Source organism: Nannospalax galili, unplaced genomic scaffold, assembly GCF_000622305.1.
Source record: "Nannospalax galili isolate Female #2095 unplaced genomic scaffold, S.galili_v1.0 scaffold95, whole genome shotgun sequence".
NCBI classification, from domain to species: domain Eukaryota; kingdom Metazoa; phylum Chordata; class Mammalia; order Rodentia; family Spalacidae; genus Nannospalax; species Nannospalax galili.
This window is the reverse complement of record NW_008342393.1, coordinates 4,561,362-4,578,170: the sequence shown is the minus strand read 5'-3', so window position 1 is coordinate 4,578,170 and position 16,809 is coordinate 4,561,362. Positions and strand designations below refer to the sequence as shown.

At 47.7% G+C, this 16,809-nt stretch overlaps 1 protein-coding gene across 4 annotated transcripts in view; it reads right to left on the bottom strand.

Moving 5' to 3' along the window:
* Positions 1 to 1,162: 1,162 nt before the first annotated feature.
* Itga3 (integrin subunit alpha 3) overlaps positions 1,163 to 16,809 on the bottom strand; it is a 35,422-nt gene continuing 19,775 nt past the window's right edge. The window contains exons 13-27 of one of the 4 annotated variants that reach the window (XR_003850390.1): positions 16,295 to 16,444; positions 16,110 to 16,207; positions 15,256 to 15,403; positions 14,967 to 15,035; positions 14,083 to 14,162; positions 13,922 to 13,999; positions 12,637 to 12,739; positions 12,294 to 12,476; positions 11,973 to 12,095; positions 11,198 to 11,311; positions 10,203 to 10,301; positions 3,603 to 3,728; positions 3,130 to 3,272; positions 2,401 to 2,454; positions 1,625 to 1,711 (exon numbers count right to left, since the gene is read on the bottom strand). Coding sequence is in view for 3 of the 4 variants with exons in the window: in XM_008838326.3 (XP_008836548.1) it covers positions 2,299 to 2,454; positions 3,603 to 3,728; positions 10,203 to 10,301; positions 11,198 to 11,311; positions 11,973 to 12,095; positions 12,294 to 12,476; positions 12,637 to 12,739; positions 13,922 to 13,999; positions 14,083 to 14,162; positions 14,967 to 15,035; positions 15,256 to 15,403; positions 16,110 to 16,207; positions 16,295 to 16,444 (1,527 nt within the window). In the remaining variant the exon portion in view is untranslated. Of the gene's footprint in view, positions 2,455 to 3,129; positions 3,273 to 3,602; positions 3,729 to 10,202; positions 10,302 to 11,197; positions 11,312 to 11,972; positions 12,096 to 12,293; positions 12,477 to 12,636; positions 12,740 to 13,921; positions 14,000 to 14,082; positions 14,163 to 14,966; positions 15,036 to 15,255; positions 15,404 to 16,109; positions 16,208 to 16,294; positions 16,445 to 16,809 lie in introns of all 4 variants that reach the window. The other 3 variants (XM_029566077.1, XM_008838327.3, XM_008838326.3) reach the window with 3 other exon arrangements.

The following is a 16,809-nucleotide window of genomic DNA, read 5'->3' as shown; positions in this document are numbered from 1 at the left end:
CCCTGTGCTCCAGCTCCTGCCTCCAGGTTCCTGCCCTGAGTTCCTACCTTGGGCTCCCTGATGAACTGTGACCTGGGAGACGTAAGCTGAATAAACCCTTTCCTCCCCAAGTTGGTAGTGGTCAGAGTATTTTGTCACATCAATGAAAAACTAGGACAGTGACAGATGCTAACATGGAAAAGGAGGGAGAAAGTTGCATGGAGAGGGTGGGCATGGGGTCCAGGACAGTGTTGTGCTGGGTCCTGCTGGTGGGAGCAGAGGTCACACAGCTGCCACAATAACAAGGCTGGGAGACACCCAGGTAGATAGGAAGAGGAACCTCCCACAGTAGCATGGGTCTATGGAGTCTGAGAAGGGCAGAATTTGGGATCTGCCTCTAGACTTCTCTGGGTAGTAACTTCCAGTCTTCAGTGAAATCTCAGTCTTGGAGACAACAGCAGGAGCCACACCATAGTTTAGGGTAAAGAAATCAAGGGGAGGCATCCTCATTCCATTCCTCAGGCCTGCGTGAATCGGGAGCAGCAGCTAGGGTAAGGGAAGACTGTTCCAGGAACCCCTGGAAATGTGGGGATACAGAGGGTGGCCTTCATCTCCAAAAGATTCACACCAGGGTCTCCTGCCCGGAGGCTGGGGGTGGGCACCCATGCCCTCAGTTTTCACAGCCTTACTCACTGGCTCACCTTCTGATAGCCTCCTTGTGGTGCCCAAGTGTGGCGATGGGGAAATGGAGCAGAAAAGCAGGCTCTTACCTGAGCTCAGCCCCTACTGTGGGTTCTGTATAGACACTTGTACCCACCCTAGCTCCACTCCAGCCAGGACTGCCTGTTCCTACACCTCTTCCTGTCCCTGCACACCCTTCTCCTGCCTACTCAGGTCAGCACATGGTTTCCAAGAAACCACTTGGGAATTCCTACCAGGCTACTCTGGTCTGTTCCTTCACATGAGCTTCTGGATTTCATTCAAGTTTCTATGACCAGCCGGTAGACTGGGACACCTTGATAACAGGGGTTTCTGGCTCCTCCATATATTTTCACCCTCAAGGCCCCCAAATCCCTACCATCTGACTTTATTCACCCAGGGATCAGCTGCGGGAGGTCGTCACCCTTCCAGACTGAACTGAGATTGGTCAGGGCTAGGGGGTGGGTGGCAGCAGATGCAGGAGTACAAATTGGGAGCTGTTTATTGGTTGTAGTGAGAAGCCCATATACAAAGAAGGCACAAGGGATAGGGGCTGCTACAGTACCGTGGAGGGGCAGGGTTGGGAAGCGGGCCTGCCTGTGGGTAGAGGTCAGGAGAGGACCTGGGAATTAGCCATCAATGCTAGAATGGGCCTTGGGACGCAGCCCCCAGGAGGAGGTTGAGCTAGGTTGCTCAGAAATCCACAGGCAGCCCAGAACATCACCTTCATGATCAAGGGGAGCAGAGTTGAGTCTGGCCAGCTGGAGCAGGGGTTGGGCTCTCCCCTGCTCTACATTCAAGTATCACCCCAAATGGTCTTGTAGAGTCTCTTCAGGCCTTGCCCAGGCTGAGGTGGTAGTGACAGGTCAGAAGTTTCTCCTCTGCACCGTGTCAATACCTGCTGGGCCAGGACTGGTCCCCTGATCTCTAAAGGAGGCCACCATGCTCCAGGTCAGTCCCGGCACAGTGTGTCCAAGCTATTCATGGTTTCTCTATGTTCCTTTGGGCTGAGTTTCCTGCCAGCTCCCTCCATCTGTGGCCAAGAAGAGATCCATTTATAAAGCCATTCTAGGGACCTGCTTTGTAGCTCACTGCTCCTGGGTCTGAGCAGGTAGATCATGCGAGCATCCCTCGGATAGCCCCGGCAGGACCCTGCTCTCCGATGTGTGCCAGGAGTTACAGCTGGACCCGATGGGCTGCTTCTTGTCAGTAGTTTTACTCTGGGCAGCGAAAGTCTGTCCTGTGACAGTGGCTCAAGGTGGATCCAGTGTGGAGGGGGATGTGTCACCACATTGGGAATTTTTTCCTCCTGGCTCCAGTAAAAGCCATTCGGCTTTGTTTTGGCACAGCCAGGCTGGAACATGGCACCCTCCATGGTACATGAGAACTGGCCACGAGCAATGGGCCCTGTGTGTGTCCAGGGCACGGAGCTATGGTGTGCTCAGCATTGCGAGGTCTTGAAGGAGATCCTAGGACCCCAGAAAACATGCTTGCCCCGAAAAGGGGTATGCCCCTGAGCCTGCTGGTGCCAGCCAAATGTGTGTCCCCTGAGGACTGTCAGAGTCATAACTTATGATAAATAGGAGGAAGGGGATACTGAGAGGGATGTCAGGGAAGGCATCAGTAGTATCGATCTCGAATCTGCCAGCTGGTGACCCAGTGCTTCTTAGTGGGCAGGGTGCTCCCCAGGGGTGGGTAGCGCTCCTCCTCACGGATACGTACTGCATGGTACTTGGGCATGATTCGGTAGTAGCGGGTTCGCTTAAAGAAGTCACACTGGAGATTGGGCAGAAGAGAACTTGTGTCAGTATCTAGTCCTCAAGGGGAAGATATACCTAGACACCCTCCCCCGTGATCTTCAGAGCTAGGCCCTGACTCAAACATCCCCACCATAGTGTGAGATGGGAGGATGAACCCCACCCCAGGCCCAAGGAAGGAGGAGTTAAGGAAGGCAGAGAGGAGGAGAGGCAAGTGGAGACCAAGCAGCTGCAGAGACTGTAGGCAAAGTGGTCAGGAAAAGGGGTAGACTCAATGACCATGGCTAGAAGTGGGTGAGATAGTTATCCTGGGGAGATGGTGGGACTCAAGACAAAAAGGGTTGGACTCTTCTGGTCTTCTCCTTCTGTGGGGGAAGGGATGGGGCTTAGAGTCCTTGTGGACAGGACTGGTGGTCAGGCAGAGGAGGTCTAGCCCTGATTGTTACCCTTTTCCAGTTCCCAGAAAGCAGCATGCTCATAGGAAGAATTTTATGGCATGTTCTTGGGGTTCCAAGCCCATGAAAGCCAGGTGGGAGAGGGTGTACAGGGGATAATCAGGCAGAGCAGCCTGCTTTGAGGTGGTGGTGGGACAGGTAAGATCCAAGCAGGCCCTAAGGCAAGAGGAGCAGACAGGACAGAATCACAGGCCTTGGCCAGCCAGGGGCTGGGGAGAAGGCCTGGTAGGCCATGTTACCCAGGTGGGCCGGGGTCAGGGTCTGCCCCCCCTCAGTAGTCGTCGGTCAGCCTCTCCGTCTCTGACGGCTGGCTCTTCATCTCAGCCTTCTGCCTCTTAGCTTCATACAGGGCGCGAGTGCGGGCTCGCTTGAAGAAGCCGCACTGGAGGGAGGAGGTGGGGATGGCCATCAGGGGTACTGGGGAACCTGGCCAGCAGCACTCAGGTAGCTGGGAACCTGTATGTCTGAGTCCTGGCCCCAGCTTGGTGAGTGGCCAGACACCAGAGTTTCTGGGTTCCCGATTGAAGCCTGCAGCTCCCCCATTAACCCAGGTAAGGGTGGGACTGGAAGTTGAGGGGAGGTGGGAAGATCTGAGGAGGGGTAGCGGAAATGAGGAATGGGATGCGGAGCTGTGGGATGGAGGAAGGTGGGTGAGCTGTGCTGCCAGGAGGAGGTGGCAAGTGGGAGGCCTCAGAGGGCTGAGAGTCTCTACCTTCCACAGCAGGAGGATGATGAGGCCCAGCAGCAACAGTCCAGCACTCACAGCCACAAGCACCAGCCACAGCTCAATCTCAGCAGGCAGCTCCTCCACCAGTTCAGAGTCAATGTCCACCGAGAACTGCAGAAAAGAGAGATGAGACTCAGTCCTGGGTCTGTCCTCTGAGACCCCTTTACCCTCTCAGTCCCAGTTGGGTCCAGAGTCCTGCTGTTTAACCTGCCTCCAGTAGGGGGCAGCCAGGGACTAGAAAAAGCCTCAGCAGGCCTGAATGACCTCAGCAGGTCCTGCTTCTTAAGCATGCAGACCTGGCCAGTGAACCAGCCTCTGATCTGGTAGGCACCTGGGATCTGGGTTTGTGACCACTCACCTGGGCTTGCACATTAGCTCACTCTACTCCTGTAGAGCTACGTGACCTTGGATTAGTAATCTCACCTCTTTGAATCTTCATTTCATGCTTCCTGATAGAGAGATCAGAATGCCTACTTCACAGTATAATGAAGTGGCCATGAGTTCCGGAGCTAGACTACTTGAGCTCCAGTCCAGCCTTGCTTGTCAATCACTAGATATGTGACCTTGAGCAAGTTGCTTAACCTCACTGTTGTTCATCTGTAAATTGGGAATTACAGTTCCTTACCTCATAGGCTGCCAGAGAAGATTAAATGTATTTAGTATTCGTGAACTGCTCAGAGTGACTCATGGCAAGCCCTCCATAAATATTTATAGAAAAACATAAACAATGCATAGCATATAGCATTATTTTTCTTCCACTACAATGGACATGTATATGCATTTAATCTGTATAGACAGATTAAATATTCCTAAAATGCTTGGGACCAAAAATATCTCAGATTGTTTTTCCTTTTTCATTCTGGAATATTTCCACAGACTGTTCACTGACTGAGCATGGGGCTCAAAAAGTCCGCTGTTTTAATACATTTGACCCACATTGATAGGTAGTGTTGAATTTCCAGTTTTTAGAGTTTAACTTGTCTAGATGACTATGCTTGATTTTCTTTCTTTCTTTTTTTTTTTTGAGACTGGGCTGGCTCGATCTCATAAAGATTCACCTGATTCTGCCTCCTGAGTGCTAGGATTAAAGGCATGCACCACCAGGCCTAGCTTAAAATTATTTTTTAACAACTTTTTTTAAAAGATTTTTTTTTAAAGATCTTTAAATTTTTATGTGTATGAGTGTTTTGCATGTATTTAAGCATACCATGTGCATATAGTGCCTGCAGAGACCAGAAGAGGGCCTCAGAACTCTTAGAACTGGAGTTACAGCTGATTATGAGCCACCATGTTGGGTACTGGGAACCAAACCCTGCTCCAGCAAGTGCTCTTAAACACTAAGCCTTCTCTCCAGCCCCTTACAGTTATTTTGATTTTAGAAAACAAAATTAGGGAAAAGCAAAGGTTCCTAGTAATTTGATGCTCTAGAAACAACTATCTCCATAATGAATAATGTATTCAAGCCACCCACTGTGGTACAGGAGGCAGGAGGAGCAGGAGTTCAAGGCTAGACTCTATTATATAGTGAGCTTGAGGTCAACCTACATGAATCCCTCTCCAAAACTGAAAAACCAAAAACAGTAAATTTCTGTGCTGAATCATAAATATCTGTGCGGAATCACTCTCTCTCTCTCTCTCTCTCTCTCTCTCTCTCTCTCTCTCTCTCTCTCTCTTTCTCTCTCTCCCCTTCCTTCCTCTCTTTTCAAGAAAGGGTCTCATTATATAGCCTACGCTGGCCTCCAACTTCTAATCCTGTCTCAGCCTCCCAAGTCCTGGGATTACAGGTATACACCCACAAACCCTCCCTAGCTATCTCTATTTTTTAGTACATTTGACCCATATTAATGGAATCATACCACACACACTTCTGCAAGCTTTTTTTCCAGTTAATATCCTCTTTCTCTGTCAATTGATAAAGGCCAACTTGATCTCTTTTGAGGACTGCATAGTCACTGTAGGAATGGACCACATTTTATTGAACCAATTTCCTACTGACAGACACTTAGATTGTTTCCAATTCCCTCCCCTTATTAACAACACTCTAAAATAACCCCATATATTTATCTTTGTATATTTGTCCTATTAGCTCCTTGAGATATATTATCATGTGCTAGATCAAAGGAAATGGGTGCTTTAAATTTTAATGGATATTGACAAATTCATCTCCAGAAAGGAACCACCAATTTATACCCCAGCCAGTAGCATTTCCTGCCACTTAGCAGCAACAGAAGTATTACTCTTTTTAGTATTTTACAATCAGACAGACAACTCTTTGTTATTTTTATTACTTTTTAAAAAGATTTTATTTTTATTTTAAATTATTTGTATATATGTGTGTCTGTACATGTGAGTACAAGCACCTGTGGAGACACCTGACATGGGTGCTGGGAACTGAACTCAGGTCCTCTGAAAGAGTAGCACGTGCTCAAAACTGCTGAGCCATCTCTCCAGTTGTTTTTATGTCTTTATGAGTAAGTTAAACATTTATATTTCACCTGCATACATTGCCTTTTTATTTTATATTTTCTCTTGAAATGTTAAACACGTCAACATTTGTCTATATGCTTTAAACTTTCTTTGTCCTTTATCGTCTCCTTGTATACAGATTTAAAATCTCATGTAGTCTAATTTGTCAACTTTTTCCTTTTGATTTTGGGCTTTAATAAAGTATCTCACTCCAAGTGACTCACACATCTAGTACCGGTACTTGGGAGGCTGAGGTAGAGGATTGTTGTAAAAGTTTATGACTAGCTTGGGCTACATAGTGAAATCTTATTTCCCAAAAGCAAACAAATAGGTCCAATGAGATGGCTCATTGGGTCAAGGTACTACTGGCTGCCAAACCTGACAACCTGTGTTTGATCCCAGGGACCCACATGGTGGAAGGACAGAATTGACTCCTTCAAGTTGTCTCAGACTTCCACGCTCACACTGTGACACTCCCTCCCCCAAATAAGTAAATGTCATAATTTTTTATTAAAAATAAATAAATAAGCAACTCACTTGTTCCATAATTAAAGGTTACCAACAAATTATTCTGCCTTTTATTTTGGCACACATTTAATTTCTACATTTAAATATTTCACTTAACCTGAAGGTATTTTTGTTAGTGGTGTGAGACAGATATTTCTTTATTTCTCAAATGTTTTCTTCCAACACTACCTAATAATATCTTAGACTCCTCCTGCCTCAGCCCCTGAGTCCTGGGATTACAGGTATGTGCCACCACATCCAGCTAATAATTTTTCTCCACTGATTGAGCCTGGGTGGCTGGAGAGATGGCTCCACGGTTAAGAGCACTGATTACTCTTGCAGAGGACCCTGGTTCGGTTTCCAGCAACCACATAGCTAACTATAACTCCAGTTCCAGGAGATCTGACGCCCTCTTCTGGTCCCTGAGGGCACTGCATATATGTGGTGCACTTACAGACATGCAGGGAAAATGCTCATATACATTAAAATGCTCATATACATTAAAAAAAAAAAAAGCAGGTGAGATGAGGTGAGATGATATAGCACCTTCTGCACAGGCTTTATCCACAGAACCCACAATGGAAGGAAAGAACAGGCTCCTAAAAGTGACCTTGGATTCATATCCACACATCATAATACATAAAATTAAAAAATAATGCAGTCTGTATCATAAACTAAATTTCTTTATTTTATTAATATTTTATTTATTTTTTAAAAACATTTTATTTATTGTTTTTTCATTTTATGTGTATTGTCTGCATGTAGGTAAGTGCGCCCGTGTCGTGAAATGCCCACCGAAGTCAGAAGAAGCTGTTGGGTTCCCGATTTTTCATTTTATGTGTATGCATGTTTTGCCTGCATGTAGGTAAGTGCACCCATGTCATGCAATGCCCATGGAGGACAGAAGAGGCTGTCGGATCCCCTGGAACTGGAGTTACAGACAGCTGTTAGCTGTCATGTGGGTGCTGGGATTCGAACCTGGGTCTTCTGCAAGAACAGTTAGTGTTCTTAACCACTGAGCCATATCTCCAGCTTCAATTATTTTTCTTTTTTATGTGTATGAGTTTACTGCCTATATGTATGAGTGCACGCCATCATGCAATGCCACAGTGGTCGGAAGAAGGTGTCAGACTCCTCTGGAACTGGAGTTGCGGATGGTTGTTAGCTGCCATATGGGTGCTGGGTGCTGGGTCCTCCGCAAGAGTAGTCAGTGCTCTTAACTGCTGAGCCACCTCTCCAGCCCCATAAACTAAATTTCTATCCCACTGATCTTTCTAGACCTTCCTCTACCTCTTCTAAATCACACTGGTTTATTTAGGAAATGTGTCATAAACTTCACCAACCATCCATTTATCTTCCTATGTGTGTCACCTATATATCTCCAGTTAAATCTATTTCACAATAAATTACTAATTGTCATTTTGTTTATTTGCTTATTTATTTATTCTCCTAGATGTAACCTAAAATCAAGCTCAGAACCTTTGTTTTTTTTGTTTTGTTGTTTCTTTCAAGTTTCCTGAATCCTACGTGGACTGGAATAATTTGAAAAGATCTAACAGTTTGATAATATTGGCTTTTTCTATCCATTATTTAAGTTTTCGTTGTACATTTGTTGTGGTTATTCCAAGGTGTTCTAGATCTTTTCAGCTATACATACATATTTCACTGTTATTATTGTTCATGGTTTGTTTACTTGGCTTGATTTTTAAAATATTTTATTGTTTTTATTTTATGTGTATGAGTGTATTGCCTGCATGTATGTACGTGTACCTGCATGTCATACAATGCCCAAAGAGGTCAGAAGAGGGCATCAGATCCCCCAGAACTGGAGTTACAGACAGTTGTTAGCTGCCATGTGGGTGCTGGAAATCAAACCCAGGTCCCTCTGCAAGAGCAGCCAGTGCTCTTAACTTCTGAGTCATCTCTCTAGCTCCTCTTGGTTTGGTTTTTTTGAGACAGGGTCTTGCTATGGCCTTGAACTCACTATGTAGTCCAGGTTGGCCTCAATTTGTGTTTCTTCTCCTGCCCTAGTACTCTAATACTCCACCATACCCAACCCTTTATAATTCATTTTATTTTATTTTTTAAGACAGTATCTCATTATGTTGCCTTCAGCCTTGCAAGTACCTTGTACTATAGGCTCACATTACCACTCCAGGTTCATCAACCTTATTTTGGATTGGTTATTGCTAGCACAGAGGCAGCCTATGCATGCTGATACTTGGATCTTCTGTTGAGTTTCCTGATTTTCAGGGCCTGACAGCCAAACACGGCCTCTTTCCTGCCTTGTGCACAGTCACACCACAGGCAAACACTGGCTTACCACTGGTCTTGCTTGAGCTTCAGCTTAGCCTGTTACTGCTGTTCTCTCTGCCAGAAGCTTACATATTCGTAGTGGGTATAACAGCAGGAGACCCTGGTGCCAGTCCCTGACACGCCATGCCACTGTGGGCAGGTAACTCATTTTCCCTGAACCTCAGTTTCCTCAGCCATAAAATAGATCCACCCGCAGCCCTGTTCTTCCTGGAGCAGTTGTACACATTAAGTAAGCACGGTCATCCACCTTGTCACACATCAGCATCACCTATGGGCCTCTTAAACATCCCAGTACCATGTTCCCTGCCCAAGGACCAGACCTAATCACTGGCATAGTACCAACACCAGAAGCCTGCCAGAAAATTGTAATGTGTTCTGTTGCCAAGACTGAGAACCACATAGCCAAAGTGTGTGTGTGTGTGTGTGTGTGTGTGTGTGTGTGTGTAGTACTGGGGATTGAACTCAGGGTCTTCTGCATGCTAGGTACTACCACTGAGCTACATCCTCAGCTCCCTCCCTCTTTTTTTCAATGTTTTTCATTTTTAATTTGTGTGTGTGTGTGTTTGTGCAAATATATATACATGAGTGCAATATCCACAGAAAGCAACAGAAAGTGTTGGATCCCCTAGAACTGGAAGTACAGGAGACTGTGAGCGCCTGATATGGGTGCAAGGAACTGAACTCAGATCTTCTGCAAGAGCAGTACATACTCTTCACCATTAAGCAAACTCTCCACAGCACCATCCCCACTTTAACTTTTACTTGTATACACACCTGTGTGTCCCTCTATGCCTTTCTGGAGGTCAGAGATTAACATCAGGTATCTTTCTCTATCATTTTCCACCTATTTTTTCAGACAGGGTCTCTTACTGGACCAGTGTAACCTGCCATTTTGGCTAGACTGGCTACCCAGCAAGGCCCTATGATTCATTTATCTCTGCCCTCTCAGAGGTGGGGTCATAGATGTGTGCCACCATGTCCTGCTTTTATCTAGGTGCTAGGGATCCAAACATAGGATTTCATGCTTGTGGAACAAGGCCTTTACCCCTGAGCCATCTCCTCAGCCCTTTACTTTTAATTTTGAGACAGAATATCATTAATTTGTCCAGGCTGGCCTTGAATTCACTTGATAGCCCAAGCAGGCCTGGGGCTTAACCATCCTCTTGTTTTAGCCTCCCAAGAAGTTTGGGATCACAGACCTGCACCATGAGGCCCTGCTTCAGTGTCTTCTTAAAGATGCTGTATGTTCAGTGCCATGGCCCAAGCTTGCTGCCCCTTGTTAACACACCCACTCACCCATGTGGTCTTGTTTTCCATGTTGATGGTAGGGATGCTGGTTCGCAGGAATAAAGTAGCCCAGCCATCTACCCTGACTCGGTCAAAGTCTTTGTAATCCTAGAAGGGGTATAGAAGGGTCAAAACCAGTAGCTGAAACCCGAGTCCCTTCCTTACCTGTTTCCCTCACTCTCCCATCAGGCAGCATCCTTAAGCAGCACCCCCAAAGATTGTCACCCGGCCTCTCCTCCACATAAAATGCATGACATTTATGCATGCATTAGGTCCTGTGCTGGATGCTGGGACAGTAGAGACAATGAAGGTCACAGTCTAGGTCAGGCCCATGAACTAAATCTAGACTCAGCAGCTGCTTTTGTAAACAAGGCATTTTTGGCACACAGCCCCAGCCCCTTCATTTGCCTATGGCAGGTTTTGTGCTCCAATGGTGGAAACAGAATAGCAACAGAAATCAAGTCCACAGGCCAGAAGAGATTGAAAATCTAATCAGAGAAAAAGTTTGGACTAGGTGGCAAGAGAAGGCTGGCACAAGAGTAACCACAACCCAGTTAGGCACAACAGGTAGCGTGTATGGCTTCTCAGAAAGTTCTATGGCATTCAGGAGAGAGGGCACTTTTGCTGTTGAAGTTATATAGGACCTCAGGGATGTGGAGTGAAGGTTGACAGAGATCTTGATGGCTGAATAGAAGTTCCCATGCAGAGACAGAGAGGAAGCTGGCATTCTAGGGGGAAGGAAGAGGGGCAAAGGCACAGAGGTAGTATGTAAAGGACACTAGAGAGGTCATTTCAGAAGCATTAGACATTTGGATATAGATATGTGAACATAACACGAACATGGCCCACAGTGATGGACACACAACTGTGCAGAATAGAATGTTATCACAAACACACACACACACACACACACACACACACACACACACACATACTTCAGTCCCTCCCTGTCACTCTTCCCATTCAAGTGGATAATAGTGGAGACCTCCAAACTCTGCACTGACCTCAATGAAGGTGCTGTTCCACACCCGTGCCTTCACGGTCACGTTGGTAATGCTGGAGGTATCAGGAATGGGGCATTCTAGCCACACACAGTGGGCACGGCCAGTAGCACAGGTCTGAAGTGCGCAAGGGATACACAGACACGAGATAGCCTGGGTCTTCAGACTTTGTGCTTTGTTCCTCACCTTCCACCCTTCCAGACTTTGTCCCACCCTTGGTTGACCAAGGGGCCTGATTTCATCTTTTTGCTCATGCACATTCCCCTACCTATAGATACATTCAAGAGACATTCTTATACCAAGCTCATCTGACAAACCATATGAAATCCAGTCCCTGCTCAGGTTGGCAAGGCACAGCCTCAGAAACTTCTGACTGCCTGGGACACTCTTTCAACCCCTCTACCCAGTGAGGCCTTCCCTGGGTCCCTACATCTGCTCCTCTCTCCCTTCTTGCAGAGGGTATCCTGTTCCACATTTCCACCCACTCCTCCTCAGTCTTAAGGTCAAGACTCTGAACCACTAAATGGTCCCCAACAGTGTGGGAGCCATTGGAATTGAGCTAGGGGTTCCTCTTTTGGTTCCTGTGTTGGATGCTCTCTCAGGGCAGGAAGTGAGTCTTTGTCCATCAGGAGACTCCTAGGGGCTAGACCCACAGCACATTTTCAGATTGGAGTCTCCAGGTCAGTGATCTTTACCTCCCTTGCTTCCTGGTCCCCTGGTGCCCATGTACCTTATGATGGGCCATGAAATCCACCCTGTCTCTATCTTGGCCACTCACCAACACAGTCTCAGACTTGGCTTTTTTGGCAGCAGCTAGTGTGACAGGTAGGGAATCCTGGCCTCCCTCTGGGTCCAGCTGTCTCCGCCTGCGCTGTGGAGATGGTGGCTTGTCTCCAGGATCCTGAAGAGGGAAGAGATTTGCTAGAAAGGCACAGGCAGATGAGAAACAGGGATGGAAGATAGGGAAAGGGTGGGGGAGAGTCAGGCCCCTAAAGAGGGCCAAGGGAAGGAAGGGAAAGACACTGGACTTGCTGCGCTCCAGCATGCAAATGAGATGCAACACAAAATGCACATGGAATATCCCTGATGATGAACTTACAGCAAGAGTAAGGTTGAGAGGGTTGACAAGGTCTCCAGGTGGCTTGCAAGGCCAGGACCCATTGCCATGGATGATGATCTCCGTAGGGTACAACAGCCACTTTCCATTGGCAGCTTCATAGGGCCATGTAATACCTAGGACCAGCGTGCCCAAGGCTGCCAGCCCCTCCCCCACTGGGCTCACCTGTGGACACATATGATCTGTATGTCATGGTTACAATCTTTTGGAAAACCACCTCCAGCTCAACAACTCTCAACCCTCCCACTTTTGGACCCCAGACCAAGAAGAGGCCCCCATTACCTTTTGTAAGAGTCTCCAGTCTGGACCCCAGAGATGCCCTTACCTGGAATTCATATTTGAGGGGACTTCCCACATCCTCCACGGTTTTCATGCCAGCCTCACCCATCACAGTCCCACCAAAGGAGCTCTGTAGTCGATGATTCATCCTAGGGTTAGAAACACACCTGAGTCAAAGGGGACAGGAAACTGGGTCCCTGGCAGACAGGATGGCAGTGCCAAGGCCAATTGGTTATGATTCCCCAGCTGTGTGGCCTCACACAAGTTACTAATCCTCTCTGAGCCTCAGTTTCTTTGTCTGTAAGGTGGAGTTGGTAAATGAGATGTCTGTGAAATCCTTTGCACAGTGGGTTTTTATTTTTCCTTTTTGTTTCCTCCTCTTCCTCCTCCTCCCTCTTCCTCCTCCTCCTCTTCCCCCTCCCCCTCCTCCTCCCCCTCCTCCTCCGTCTCTGTACTAGGATTAAAGCGTGCGCCAACACACCCGGCAAAACAGTGGGATTTCAAGAAAGTGGAAGATGGCTGGGGAGTTGGCTCAGTGGTAAAACGCTTGCTATGCAAGTGTGAGGACCCAAGTTCAAATCCCCAGAACCCATATAAAAATCAAGCATGTAATCCTAAGGTAAAATGGGAGGTGAACACAGGAGAGTCCATGGGGAAGTCCATGGGCCAGCAAGCCTGGCTGCATATATGCAGTCTGTTGTATACAATGGCAAACAGCAAAGACAGTTTGCCTCAGACAAGGTGGATAGTGAGAACCAACATCCGACGTTGTCCTCTGACCTCCACATGCACTTCATAGCTTGTGCATGACTGTACAGAGACAGAGAGAGAGAGAGAGAGAGGGAGGAAGAAATATCGAGAAAATAAGGTGAAATTGCTGAGGAGATGGTTTAGTGGTTAAAAGCACTTGCTGCTCTTCCAGAAGACCTAGGTTTGGTTCTCAGCATGCATATGGCGGCTAACAACTATCTGTAACTCCACTTCCAGGGGCTCTGAAGCCCTTTTCTAGCCTCCACAGGCACTTCACCTACATGGTACACTTACATGTAGGCAAAACACCGAGACACATAAAATAAAAATAAATAAAATTTAAAAAGTGGAATTTTTTTAAAAAGAAGGAAATGCCAAGGACCAAACCTTAGCCCCAGGTACTGATTCCTCCCCTTCTACCTGTGTTACAGGGACTGATAACAGCCATCATGATGGTGACCACTGCTATTAAGGGAAAGGATGACCCAGGAGGACACCAGACCAAAAGAACTTAAGAGGAATCTTGGGGATCTGGAGGCCCTGGCTGAGGCACAGAGGACTGGGAACAGAGTGGTACCCACATGCTGAGTGAGGCCTGGAGCGTGTAGTCCACCTGCAGAGTCAGGGTCATGGGCTGCAGGTTGTCCTGGTGACTTGACCTGAGGAGGGAATGCAGGTAGTAGGGAGGAGACCCAGGATGTGACCTCAGCCCTGCCCAGACTGGCTTCCATGGGTCACTCACGTGGAAAGCTGCAGCTGTGCCTGAAGGTCCCTTGTGTGCAGAGTCACTCCAGTGACCTCAAAGGCAATAAGCAGCTCCATCTACCACAAATGTCAGGGAAACAGAAAAGAGCATTGAAGCTCAACAGGGGTCATGGCAGAAGAGAAGAGCTGACATTAAGCTGGGGAGATGCCTCCTCTTTCTGCCAGTCTAGGTGAGGGATCTCCACCCCTCCACTTTATCTGTCCCCTTTATCTTCTTGGCTGACATCCTTGCTACTTTGGGGATTGTTGCTACTTTTGCACAACCTTAAGCAAGTTACTGAAACTTTCTAAGCCAGTGTTTCCCTTTCTGTACAATACCTATCTCAAAGCCAGGCGTGGTGGCACACACCTTTAATCCCAGCACTAGGGAGGCAGAGGCAGGTAGATCTTTGTAAAATTGAGGCCAGCCTGGTCTACATAGTGAGTTCCAGGCCAGCTGGGCCTACAAGGAGACCTTGTCTCTCAAAAAAAGAAAGAAAGAAAGAAAGAAAGAGAGAGAGAGAGAGAAAGAAAGAAAGAAAGAAAGAAAGAAAGAAAGAAAGAAAGAAAGAAAGAAAAAAGTTATTTCATTAGAGAAAGTTGGGATGTTACATCAGGTAAAAGAGGCAGCGGTGTGTTCTGTTCCAGACTGAGACACAGTTTGAATGAGCAGTGAAAGTGGCCTCCTGCTTCCCCCACTCTAGAATCAGGCATAGCTCCCTGGCCCTTTTTCAGAACCTCTCCTTACACCCTGCTGTGCCTTCCCCCACCTCCACTTTCACCCCTCCATTCTTTTAAGGAGTCCCTCGAAGTAGGGATTAGGAGCTCTCCAGAGGAAAATCAGGGACCCTCCAGGAGCAGGAAGATGTGGCCAGGGCTCACCCTCTGGTTCCGTTTGAAGGGGTTTCCTAGTTCACACAGGATGGTCTCATTAGATTGGCAGGTCCCAGACTGAGGAAAGAAAGCAAGTAAGGTCAGAGTTATCCTTGTCCTCCCTCTACTATGGAACAGTAAAAGCCCTAGAGATTTGTCTCTCAAGGAGCAGAGGTGGCTGAGCCCCAGAGGAGACCAGCACATGGCAAAGGATAATGGAAGTACATGGCATGTATACTGGGGTGCAAATACAAAGGGAGCCCTGCTTGAGCTCTGAGCCTGAGCAGTGAGCACTTACCGGGCGCACTGAGGACAGTAGCAGAGCAGAAGGCACCTCCAGGGTGAGTAGCGCCTCGTGGGCATCCTCCCCAGCCCGCTCATGGCTTGGGATATTGGTCACATTGATGCTCAAGAGTAGTTTCTTAGTGTCTCTGCTATACAGGAACCTGAGGGGAGGAGCCCTAGACTAAGCCAAAAGTCCTAGCCCCAAGGATATGCCCCATCTCCACTAGGCTCTGCCCCTCTGGTCTCCAGGACCGGGAAAGCTCACACCCTGCAGTCCTACCTGACTCTTTTAAATTATTTATATTTTATGTGTATGAGTGTATTATCTGCATGTGTGTAAGTGCACCTGTGTAGTGCAATGCCCACAGAGGTCAGAAGAGGGCATCAGATTCCCTGGAACTGGAGCTACAGACAGTTGTTAGATGCCATGTGAGTGCTGGAATTCGAACCCTGGTCCTCTACAAGAGCAGCCAGTGTTCTTAACTGCTGAGCCATCTCTCCAGTGCCCCCCCTGACTTTTTTAAAAAAATTTTAATTTTATTTTATGTGTATGAGTGTATTGCCTGCATGTATATAAGTACACTTGTGTTGTACAATGCCCACAGAGGTCAGAAGAGGACAAAGGATCCCCTGGAACTGGAGTTACAGATGGCTGCTATGTGGGTGCTGGGAACTGAACCCAGATCCTCTGCAAGGGCAGCCAGTGCTCTTAACCACTGAGCCATCTCTCCAGTCCCCTTACCTGACTCTTTAAAGTCCCTCCCCTCATACTCCATCCTACCCATGGCTAGTGAGGCCCTGCCCAAGATCTGTTAGCCAATGAGGCGCCATCTAACCCTTGACCAATGGACACCACCCAGATCCCACCTGCTCAGCGGATGCAGCTGTTCAGACACGAAAGCTGCGCGCATCTGGAGGTTGCTGTCGCACTTGTTGTCTGGACCACACTCCTTCTGGAAGTGGACCTGGGGGCAATGTGAGGCTTGAGGGGCTGCACCCCACAACACCCTCTCACTCCACAGCCCTCCCAGCCGGGGTCAGGCCCTGCTCACCTCGGTGTGGTTCTCCAGAGCCTGCGCCTGGTTGAGGACTGGGTAGGCATCCAGAGACCTCAGCCCCAGCTTGGGATACTCAGGCATCCGTAAGGGTAAAGAGTAATTCATGGAAATAACGATGGGACGGAGTTTATCACGAATGTTGTCCTGGGAATGGAGGATGAGGTGAACTCAGTCCTGCCCACCCCGAAGTTGAATCTTCCCACCTCTCTAAACTCTAGCCTAACTAAGCCAGAGGGAGGAGCTGGGACTCTGCCTACCCTGACCAGCCCCCAGGGTAAGCTGAACCCCCTCTAATCCAATCACCAAATTGAGTCTACCATCTTGAATTGCACCCTCCTCCACCAAGAGATAGTTCTCCTCCTTCTCAGAGGTTTAGGTTTCCTTTATTTATTGACTCTCCAGGTTCAATTCTCCCTTATACCATGATGCCCCAAAGGACTGAGCTTGTCCCTGAGTCATGGATCTGTTCTTTCCAGACTGTGCCAGAGTCAACACCTCTTCAGAGGTAC